Source organism: Aethalodelphis obliquidens, unplaced genomic scaffold (genome assembly GCF_003676395.1).
Source record: "Aethalodelphis obliquidens isolate GAN/ISIS:26980383/991018 unplaced genomic scaffold, ASM367639v1 scaffold6, whole genome shotgun sequence".
NCBI lineage: Eukaryota > Metazoa > Chordata > Mammalia > Artiodactyla > Delphinidae > Aethalodelphis > Aethalodelphis obliquidens.
Genome location: NW_020837950.1, coordinates 48,221,523 through 48,233,535, shown reverse-complemented (window position 1 = coordinate 48,233,535; position 12,013 = coordinate 48,221,523). Strand labels below are relative to the sequence as shown.

The following is a 12,013-nucleotide window of genomic DNA, read 5'->3' as shown; positions in this document are numbered from 1 at the left end:
CCAAACTTGGGAAATGCAAAAAGCTCTGCAAACTAGAAGGTTTTTTTTAAGTTTGGCACCTGAACCAGACTTGAATTGACTAGAGGCTATTTATAATCTTGTTATAGTGAGATTAGTCAACATTTTGTTCTGAAAATTTTAATTTTTGACTGTAGATGCTGCCCCAGCTTCTACTGGAGTGTATATACACCATACTTCCCTTTCTAACATTTGAAAAAATTCTGAATTCTGCAGCACATGTGACCCCCTCCAGGGCTGTGAATAAGGTATCATGGACTTGTATATATGACTGCCAGCTATAAATCTCCAGGTGCTTGTCTTGCAGACATCTCAGACTCAACATATCTAAAACTGAACTCATCATCTTTTTTCTAAATATTGTATTTCCCTCTCTGTTTTCTATTTTGATGAATGCTACTATCATTCACTGACTCACCCAAGTCTGAAACCCAGAAGTTGGTCTAGACTTTTTGTTCTCTCTTCCTCCCTGAATCTAATTGGTTATCAAATTCTGTGGATCCTAAAATCGATTTCTTCCTTTTAATTATCAGTAATTCTTTCCTGAATCATTGTTTTCTATCTCCCCCCATCCATTTCATCTTCCAAACTGTTGATTCCCATTTTGCTAAAAACAAGATGGACCAGGCCATTGCTCTGCACAAAATTCTCCAATACTTTTGCACATCCTGTCCTCACTGTTTGCATTGCCCTCCCTCAATTGCCTCATGACCAAGCTCAGGCCCACTGACTTCATTCAGCATTCAGTGCAAACACTGCCACTTCTCATTAGCCCTGCCATGATCTCCCAGTGGAATTGAGATGTCCCTCATGAGTGCTCCCAAACCCACAGGTGCATGCTCCTTTCAGCGTTCATCCCACTGTTCTCTAGCCACATCTATCCTTTCATTGAACTGTGGACTGTCAGCTCCCTGAAAACTGGCATCACATCTTATCACTTTTGTAAATCACACCATGATGGTTAAAAGAAAGATTAGTCTCATGTTTACGTGAGACATGCTAAATAAGACAAAAGAGATATGACAAAGAGAGTGAAAAAAAAGAAGAGAAGGAAGAAAAGCTAACTCTGCCTTGGTTCATGATGTCTTCTTGAGTCCTTGCCACCAGCTGGGCAAATGTAAGGAAGTCTCCTGAGGGGAAGGACTGCTTGGCATTGAGGGGATAATGCATGGGCTATGTCAATGAAGGATCGATCTGGACTGACTACTAAGGATAACTTACAAGTATTACACTGAAACCATTGTCCCCCCACCCCCTGCCCCATTCAGTAACCCAGAACTACTGAGCAACCTCTGTGCAATGGCACTCCCCCAGTGAAAGCAAAACCACAAGGTTGGAAGCCTATGTGGTCACAATCTCCTCTTACCACCACTGACATAATTTTAATCTCTGAAAATGTTTCCAATATACATATAGAGAAAATTTCTTAAATGATATTTCTGAATAGTCATGAATAGGATGACTATTCAGTTCCGTTTGCTTAGGACAGTCCTATGTAATCATAGTGTACTTATTAATAGTGCTCTTTCACTCTCAAAAGTACTTCAATTCTGATAAATTATTTGGATACTCTGTCCATGAGTGTCAAGCTCAGGAGTCAAAGGATTAGTTAAATGACAACAGAAATGTGATTTCTGGATTCACAGAATTTCACTGTATTTTGGCAATGAATAGCTTTAAGTATTTTCAAAATTTCTTCATGATGATATATTTGTCACAAATCCTTTTTTCCTCCTTGTACCACCCTTTCCTTACAGATCGTGCCAGAACGTGGATAGTCCACTGGGGAATACTGAAATAAAAGATGCCTCTGAAGTACGTTTTAAAAATATATCTCTTTTTGGATTTCAGTTCCTTCTCTATCCCAGTGGGTTAGAGTTGCTAGGACTAGTCACCCATGCTGACTATGACAATTTCTGAAGAAAAAGGATGGGGTTGAGAGGAAGAGGGAAAAGAATAAAACCCACAGTGTTCATGTTCGAGTCTACCGGCTGGCCCTGTCGCCTTAAGTGACCCTGTACTAATGCCTTTCTCTGGGAGCACGTGCGGGTGATGACATCAGTGGCGGTGGCAGCCCGACCCGTGAGCTAGAGCTGCTCAGAAACCACCTGCCGAGGGACAGGCTCCGTGTTCATACTGTGTCCAACCACACTGATGGCGCTCGGGTGGACCACGCAACATGCAGTGGCGATGGGCGAATGCTGAGTTTGTCAATGGCTCAGCACAGGGTTCCTCCGCCATTGGCTTACTGGATTCAGCCAACCCCAGCAGTCCTCCCCTGACCGAGCAGTAGCCTCCTCTGCCTCTCTGGTCACTTACTTCCCCAAGCAGCTTACCTGAAGGGCCATGGCTAATTGAGTGATTTTGCAGTCGTGATTTGCCTTATCTGGAACTAAACTGATTATTTCTCCTATTCTGTGGCACTTGGGAAGAAAAAGAAAATGAAAATCCTTCCTGAATGAGGGCTCAGAGTCTTCACTAAGGAGAACACAAAGCTTAAAGGAATTTGGGCTGAAGAGACAAAGGACATGATGTAGTAAAAGGAGAAGAGAAAAACTTCAGGAGTAATAACAGAACACAACGCAATGCCCCTGGGGAGAACCAGGACCAGCACTGGAGCAAGTGAAGTTAGACTCTGATGTATCTGGCTAGTAAAGAAAGAAAACACTAAGGCTGTGCAACAACTGGACATGGGGCATGTTATCTGGAAAAGAGCCTGGATGACAGGTTACAAAAAGTTAGACTTCTAAAGGCACCTAAAAGTTCTCTTATAAAAATATATGTGCCTATATACAAGAATGTGGGAAAAAGACTCTCCTAGAACCTTTTCCCATTACATAATCAACAACAACAAAAGAGATGGGGAGTGTGCATTTTATATGGGGATCTTATTTCTGTAAGGAATAGCAAATGACTAAAAATACAAAGAAAAATATTAAAAGCACATAAAAGGGACACACTGATAGAAATGAAGGGAAATTTATCTGAATGCTAAAAAGAAATCTAAGAAGGCTGCCTCTTCAAAACTGGCTAAAGAAGAAATCAGAAATGCTTTAACTTTCTAGACTTTGTGATTGAAACTTCCCAAACAATGACTCATCTAAAACTATGAACGGCACAAACTATGAATGAGCAAAAAAGCCAAATTCTTAAACTCTGATAATGATGCAATAAGCATTTATCAGTATGAGTGGATTTATTTTACAAATGGCATGTAAATACAAGATGAGAAAATGTACTGATGATCAAAAAAGAGAGATGGGACTGATGAGATGACATATTTGTGGAAACTGTAGAAGTCTATGGAAACTGATGAGGCACAAAAGCCTAGTTTGAAAAAAAAGTATGTGCCACCATTCAGAAGTTGCTTCAATTTTTTAATAATTGAAATTTACGTGCACCAGCCCACTTGGACCCTTTGTTCTTCTTGAACTAAACTGTTTCTTGTGGCCTCATGTTTACTGAAGCTTAAAATTAGAACTGACAGCAATTCACTGCAACAAAGTGGGCTTCCTCCCCTGCCCGTCCACCCACAGCCCATGTCCCATTCATGCCCTAGAAATCCACTCATCTCTCTGTGGTCATCTGCCAAGAGAAGAAAAATAGGGCAGAGATGAGAATGTGTTGTTCAGACAGGGGAAAGGAGAGCAAACCTGCTGCTCCCCATTCCCCCCAGCACCTCCCATCAGGACCTCACCTCTGCACCGCTGGTCCTCCCTCTTGTCCTCCTCTAACACATCTGACGCCTCCAACAAGAGCTGGTCCAGCACTTGCTTGCACTCTTGCAGTAGCACAGCTACAGCTTTTTGATTATTCATGATGATTACCCTCCCTCGATGATGAGTCGAGTGTCCCTGGGTCTACAGTGATCAATTACCTAGGAGAAGACATCGATTCTCAATAAAAGAGCCCCTTCAAGCCTGAGGTACCTGGTGAACAAAAGAGGGGGAAAGATGATTAACTGAAGCGTCATCAATTATCTGTAAGACTCAAGCAGGGAGGGATAATAGAGCAAGCACATGAAAATACATGACAGCCCCTGAGGACTTTCTTAGGGGAGTGTGTGAAATTACTGCAGGGCCTGGTCTAGATGGGCAGCACCTCGAAGTCATCAGAGAGCAGAAGGGAAAGGGTCCTGATGCAGATCTGGTTACCCACAGTGAAGTCAGTGGAATCACATGGAGCCAAATGAAATGAATATACCCTATGATTCATGTATCTTCTGAATACCTCATATCAGTGCCTCTGGATCCCAGGGGCACCACACTTTCTTGCCTCTCTGGGAGTCTACAGGAAGCATCTGGTTAACAGTTCTAATATTCAGACACAAGCACATGGTAATATGAAGTTTACCACTCTCATAACCCACTGCTGATTTCCCCTGTGCAGTATTCTTTATGGTATTTAGCATCATATAATTTGGACCAAAATAGGCAATGACAGATGCCAAATTTAAAGCTCTTCACTGCCAGGCACATTGCCAAATAAAATAAAGAAATGTAATCCCAGAAAACCCAATTTCCTAGATCTATCATATGGATAGATCTACTTATATCCCATTTAACACATATACAGCTGAGGGACTTCTTATATAAATATGAGTATACTGTAATGAGCTATTGCAGTCAAAGTAATTTCAGGAACAAAATAACCCACTGACTGTACAAAAAATGCCTGACAAATACTGAAAAGTCTCTTGATTAACAAATTTTTTTTAATTGAAGTATAGTTGACTTACAATGTTGTGTTAGTTTCTGGTGTACAGCAAAGTGATTCAATTTCATATACATACACACACACACACACACATACACACACATATATATATATGTTCTTGTTCAAATTCTTTTCCCTTATAGGTTATTACAAAATATTGGGTATAAGTTCCCTGTGTTATACAGTAGGTCCTTGTTGTTTATTTTCTATATAGTAGTTTAACAAATCATTTTGCTTGTTTTCCTTTTATTAAAGAATGTACATTGTTAACAAAACAAAGGAAGTTATTCTCTTTCTGAATTTGCCAGAATAGACAGTGGAGCTGCTGTCTGGTTGTGACACTCTTGTATGGCATGTAGAATCTTATTACCAAAGAAAGAGAATCTGAAAAGGAAGAAAGTACAACAGATATATGATCTATTCCCTCTGTTATCTAGCAGATCCATGAAACACAATATTTTACTGTTTTAGTAATCATTAAAACTATTAAACCAGTGAATTATTGTGTTGGTGTTGGGGAAAATGTGCTCTGCTACACAATGGCCTCACTTTAAGAAGCTGGTTTTGAATCTGAAATAGCAAGAAAGTGTTTTTCTATCTTTTATCTATTCTATGACTTAACAGGAACAGAAAATGAAGGATGAACTGTGAAATCTAAACTCTGTAATTTTCATTCTAACCTGAATTTTATCCTCGCTGTACTTTAGGTTTTCATTCACACACACACACACACACACACACGTAGAAGTGCCAAAGCAAAGTTTTAGGATGCAACAGACTTGTTTCATGAAGACAATCATGTACTCATTGATGAAGAACACAAGCAGAGTTTTCATACAACAGTCTTGTCACTTGAAAGAGCATTTACATTAAGTGAAGTCATGAAATTAGTTACTGGAAGCATTTAAACATAAATATAAATTTAATCTCTTTTCTGCTTAAGATGTTTCATAGAGTATTCCTGCATGGATTGGGTTGTTGGACTAAATGGTTTTCAGTGTCCCTTTTAGCTCAAGTGTTTATGTCAATGTTTTGTGGTACAAGCTGACCATTAGCTTGCCTTTCTATGAAAAGAACTAAACAGTAAGGGCTGGTCAGAGAGTTAATCAGTAGACTAGAGTGAGCAAGAGGCCATGTAGCAATGATAGCCCATTCCCACCATTCCCTGAAAAAGGGAGATGGTGACTATAATGGAAGGTTAGTATGGAAATTGGGAAATGCAGTTGGTGGATGAGAAAGTTAAGAACAAACTTTGTTTGGAATGAGTAACGGGTGAGTAGGACTCTCACTTTTCTTCAAGTCCTAAATTAAATCAAGAAGGGAGTTCACTTTCCCAGGATCCTTTTTATAGGACTTCATATAGAAATAGAGGTATAAAAAGAAAATATGAAGAGCTCATGCACAAAGAAATAAAACTGCACTATAATATAATTTTAATAGCACATCACCCCTTTGTCTAAAGGCTTAATGTTTTATTAGTGCTGTATCATCCTCTTAGGGTAGACAGTAGTCTTCCATTATAAATTTTAACTGCTTTGTTTCTGTTAATATTTTAAGCAGAGAGAGTATGTAGTAAAAAAAAGACCTAGAAATAGGAAAACTAATATACATAATAGTGCTCAACAACTAATTCCACTTCATTCTCTACTATTAACTGTTTGTGAGACCTCTGAGTTTCACTTTTGAGATTCACTTTTCTCATCTATATTTTGAGGGGATTGGTTGGGAACAATTGTTAAAATGTTTCCAGGTCTTAAATTACATACTCAGCAGCAGTTTAGATAGACCAGGTTGTCTATCTAAAGAATAGATAGACTAAAGAATATCTGATATTTATTTACTGAAAAATTCCTGGCTCTTTTCAGAACCCTTAAGTGTAATATTTTTATGCATACTCTTCTCTGTGGGTTAGAAGTATGGGCTTGAATCTTAGAGGCTGATTACTAAATATTCTTCTTTGCTTTTGTTTCCTCACTTGAAACCCTGATTCCTGATGCACAGGATCATAAATCTCTTCCTTTTGTCTAAGTGCTGTGAAAGAGAGATAAGATACATGGTTTTGTGAGGGCAAACAACAGGACTTGACCTAAGCATTTGGGTAAGGATAGGGCAGGTCAAGGGGGGCTTCTCTGAGGATGTGATGCCTGAATTAACCTCTGAAAGAGGAACAGGGCTTAATGAAGTTAAAATGGTAGGGAACAGTCCTAACGTAGAAGGAAATATAGAGGGAATGAAAGAAGGTCAGGTTGGCTGAACTAGACATAAAAGGAGAAAGCTGACATGAAGTGATGCTGGAGAGGTAAGCAGGGACTGTGGAGGGCCTTGTGTGCCAGGTAAGGAATTTTGTGTTTACCCTAAGAGTCACAGAAAACTACTGGTAGCAGTAGGAACACAACCAGATTTACATTTGGGAATGATCATTCTGTTTTGGACGTAGTTTGTATATAAGGGGGCAGGGAGGAAGAGGGTGACTGCAGGAAGATCAGTTAGGTACTTATTGCAATAATCCAGGTGAGAGATACAAGGACTTCGGACCAGAGTGATGATATCAGAGATATGGAAAATTGGACAGATTTGAGAACTGTTTAGGGAGTATATGCACTGTTGGTGTTGGATGGCTATGAATGGTCTTAAGGATGAGTCCCAAATTTCTACCTCACCATAGCTCAAAACTGAATAGATGATGTTAGCATACTTTGAGACAGGGAACATAGACGAGAAAAGACATAAATACACCTTCTACTTCTAGCAATAAAGATAGTAAGGAAGCTAAATCATACAGTTCAACATAAGCAATCAAATTTTAACCAAGAAAGCATGTCTAAAACGGAAGAAGAGATTTCCAAGATAATGAATGTTTATTACTTGTGACTTCCCAAACTATACCAAAGATATTCTTTATACTTTTTGAAAGTTATAGCATTTCCCCCTTTCCCTGTAGAATTCAGGAGAGACAATAGGAAGAAATATTGTAACATGAGAAACACTGTGGAATCCAACCATCTGTCTAGACTTGTATGGTTCATTGTTAGGCATAACAGAGGCTGGAGCCCAGGAAATTTTCCTTCAGGCAACAGTCCCGCTGAAAATTTTGGTCAGCTTCATTTATAAAAGAATCATTTTCAATTTTAACACATATTGATTTTTGCCCCCCTGAACTGTGATGCTCTGTGAGCTATACATTATTTCTAAATTGGAAAATGGATGTTTCCCAATATTTTTTATAATCTATGAATTATTTTTTTCTATTTTAACATCCCCCCATATATTTTTTCTTTAAAAATCAAATAGAAAGAGACCAGAAAAAGCAAACAAACATGCAAACAGATAACTCTAGAATAAGTTAGACTCATATACTCTAAGGCACACATGCACACACACAGCCAAATGGTTATTTGTTCATACACTCTGTGTTTGATTTTGGCATATGAATAGTTTTATTAATGACTAAGGATTTAGCTGAGTAGCTGATTTATAGAATAACTGGCAAGTCAGCCATCATTAGAAAGAAGCACATCAGTGGATTATTCAAAGCCCCATTTCTTTTGGCATTTGTGTTTAAGTTTTTTTCACTGGACAATCAGTATACTTATTAGGGGGTAAATTAGGGAAAATAAAAGAACTCCAAAGGTATTCCATGGTCTACTGGCTGCCACCTTTGTAATAAATGACCAGCCAACTAGTGAGAATCCTTAGGCTTGAAGATGTGGGGAAGCATAAAGAGGTAAAAGAGATGACTCCTACTGTCAAGAAGTTTACAATGTAATTAGAGGAATAAGACATAAATATATAAAAAATGAACTATTCAAAGCATATCACACATGATTGTATTCTAAATGCTCTATTTAAATTATCTTTGTTGGAATTTAATTAATGGTTGGTTAAATTTATAAGCAAGTTTAAAGAGCTCATTTAATTCATATGCACATGAATAATTATACTAAAAGTACTTTTTCATCTATTCAAAATTATGTATCACATTGTTTTTAGGAGAAAATATATTCTGGTCTCCCACATAGAACAACAAGAATAAGTTTCTCTAATCAGGCCCCAGCAATGACAATCCAGCCTTTCCCACCTTTTCACCCTCTTCTGAGCAACACCACACATCAACTCTGACCATATTACCTCTTGCACTGGTTGGTGGTCAAAATGGGTAAATAAAAGGAGAAAAAGAAATCTGACTGGAGAGTAATACAACTGTGCAGCTTGATTAGATACGTTTGGGTGACAGCCATTTGTTAGCATTTTAAAACTGCATGAAAAGGGAGAAGGAGAAGGCAACTTCTAAGCCACAAAAAACCTAAAGGGTAGACTTCTCTTTCTAGCAATATAGAAGACGATATGCTCTGACCAACATTCCTGCTGAAAACAACTAAAAATGCTGGAAAAACGTGTTAAAATATCTAAAATATATCAATGAAATGGCAAAAAAGGAAGGACTACTCAGAAGACAAAAATCAAGTAAAAGCTGGAACCCAGAAAGTTAACACAGAGGCTAGCGTTTGCCTTGAGTGTATTTGCCAAACACTGTGAGTTGAAACTGGTTTTCACTGTTTTGGAACATGGGAGGATAGGAAATAAAACCAAAGGCCTACCCAGGAGGGAGTAAAAGAGGAGACTCCCCCCTGCATAAAACTGTGATCCTAAAACGTTGCACTTTTAGTGTAGGGGTGAGCTAAAAATATATTCTCATCTTCTTCCCCTACCTGCCAGGAAAATTTTCTGTGGCAAAACATGCTGCTTCAAGGAGGAGAACAAAAATTTTTCCCTTGCAAATTGGAAGGCACAGGTCTGCAAAACCTCTGTCTGATAATAATTATTATTTTTTTAATAGATTTTATTTGCTTATTTATTTATTTATGGCTGCGTTCGGTGTTCGTTGCCACACGTGAGCTTTCTCTAGTTGCAGCAAGGGGGGGCTATGCTTTGTTGTGGTGCACGGGCTTCTCATTGTGGTGTCTTCTCCACTCTTGTTGTGGAGCACGGGTTCTAGGCACATGGGCTTCAGTAGTTGTGGCACGTGGGCTCAGTAGTTGTGGCTTGTGGGCTCTACAGCGCAGGCTCATTAGTTTTGGTGCACAGGCTTAGTTGTTCTGCAGCATGTGGGATCATCCTGGACCAGGGCTTGAACCTGTGTCCCCTGCATTGGCAGCCGGATTCTTAACCACTGTGCCACCAGGGAAGACCCATCTAGCTGATAATTATTTTTAAATAAACTATTTACAAATGAGCCCAGGTTGGTGGTTTTCTCAGGCAACTGGTGGAATGAAACATAATCTTCTCTAAAGGAATCTGATTTCAATCCAAGTTTCAAAGACTGTCACCTATAAAATACCAAGAAACATGAGCTCCTGGTCAAAGCTCACAAAATGCATAAGATAAAAAGAAACAATGAATGAAAGCAGAAACAACAGATAGTAAAATTAGACCTACAAAAGACTATAGATAATGGAATTATCAGATATATACTACAAAATATACATGTTTAAAGAACTGAAAGAGTAATGTTGAGTGTATGAGTAAAGAGCAAGAAACTATAAAAAGGGACAAGCATATTGAAAAAGAATCAAATACAATTTCTACAAACAAAAAACATAATAAAAATTTTAAATTCAGGGCATTGGATATATTTGATAAAATATTAGCTCTGGCTAAAGACAGAATTTTTGAACTGAAAAATACATCAGAACACATCACCTAGAATGCAACAGAAAAAGATAAAGGGATGGAAAATACAAGACAGATTAAGAAACACAGAGGACTGATGGAAAAGCTCTAACATATATTCAGAGTCTTAGATGGAAAGAAGCTGAGGAAGCAGAAGAAATTTGGAGAGATAATGACTAACAACTTTTAGACCAGGAGAAAGACAATAATCAAAATTCCCATAACACTCAAGCAGGATAAATTAATAAAAATTCATACCTAGAAATATCAGAGTGAAAGTAGGTAACACAAAAGACATAGAGAAGATCTTTAAAATGGCCAGAGAGAAAAGACAGATTATCTTCAAAGAAATAACAATGAATTTATAGATAGCTACCTAAAAGCAAGAGTGGAAACTAGAAGACAGTGAAAAGATAGCTTTAATATGCTAGGAGGGGAAACCATACAAAATAAAGGTATTTAAAAATAAACATCAACAGTTCCAAACATACCTCTATAGTATGTACTTTAGATAAAAGGAAAGTGGTCACAGATGAAAGGCTTGAGATTCAAGAAGAAGTAATAATAATAAAAGTGGTAAGTTACTGGCTAAGTATAAACAAACATTGATTGTATAACGCTACAGAAACAATGTCTGTCTTGTGGATGAAAAAAATAGAACAATACACATACAAACACCAACAGCATATATGTCAGGAGGAAAGTGAGCGACATTAAAGTTTTCTAAGATTCTTGAGTTGGTCAGGAGGAGTGGAGACACTAATTTTAGACTATGATAAAATGTCTAAGATAATCCATAAAAAATTAAAATAAAACATGTAACTTAGAAACTAGTGAAAGGAAAAAAAATGAAAAAAACCAATCTAAAAGAAGGCAAGAAAAAAAGAAAATCAAGAAATATACTTCTAAATGACTCACAGGTCAAAGAAGTCACTATTATGGAAATTAGAAAATATTATAATGGAATGACAAATACTACATATCAAAATGGAATTCAGTCAAAGTGGAACATAAACATATTAATGCTTCCAATAAATACACATGGGTTAAATACTACAGTAAAATGATAATGATAGACTAGATTAAAAAATAGCTACATGGGGCTTCCCTGGTGGCGCAGCAGTTGAGAGTCCTGCCTGCCGATGCAGGGGACACAGGTTCGTGCCTGGTCCGGGAAGATCCCACATGCCACGGAGCGGCTGGGCCCGTGAGCCATGGCCACTGAGCCTGCGCATCTGGAGCCTATGCTCCGCAATGGGAGAGGCCACAACGGTGAGAGGCCCGTGTACCGCAAAAAATAAAAAAAAAAAGCAAAAACAAACAAACAACAAAAAAAATAGCTACATGGATTTAGGTAAGCATAAGAATATGGAAATGTTAAAAGTAGTAAGATAAAAAAAGATATAGAAAAATACTAACTAAAAGAAAGCTGATGTAGCTATATTAATATCAGATAAAACAGACTTTAAGGCAAAAGGCATTAGAACCGATGAAAAGGTCACTTCACAATGATATAGTTCAGCTCACCAGAAAGGTATGGCAATTCTAACTTTGCATATATCTAGTAGCATAACTTTAATATATATGAAACAAAAATTGAAAGAATCAT

The 12,013-nt window shown here is 37.9% G+C and overlaps 1 protein-coding gene across 16 annotated transcripts in view; it reads right to left on the bottom strand.

The window, feature by feature from the left end:
• ALPK1 (alpha kinase 1) overlaps positions 1-12,013 on the bottom strand; it is a 144,215-nt gene that overhangs the window by 68,099 nt on the left and 64,103 nt on the right. For 10 of the 16 annotated variants that reach the window (XR_003432253.1, XR_003432252.1, XM_027103536.1 and 7 more), the window contains one exon: positions 3,716-3,947. The exons of 2 other annotated variants lie outside the window; for them this stretch is intronic. Coding sequence is in view for 11 of the 14 variants with exons in the window: in XM_027103536.1 (XP_026959337.1) it covers positions 3,716-3,836 (121 nt within the window). In the remaining 3 variants the exon portion in view is untranslated. Of the gene's footprint in view, positions 1-3,715; positions 3,948-12,013 lie in introns of those variants that run through there. 4 more of the 16 variants (XM_027103537.1, XM_027103532.1, XM_027103539.1 and 1 more) reach the window with 2 other exon arrangements.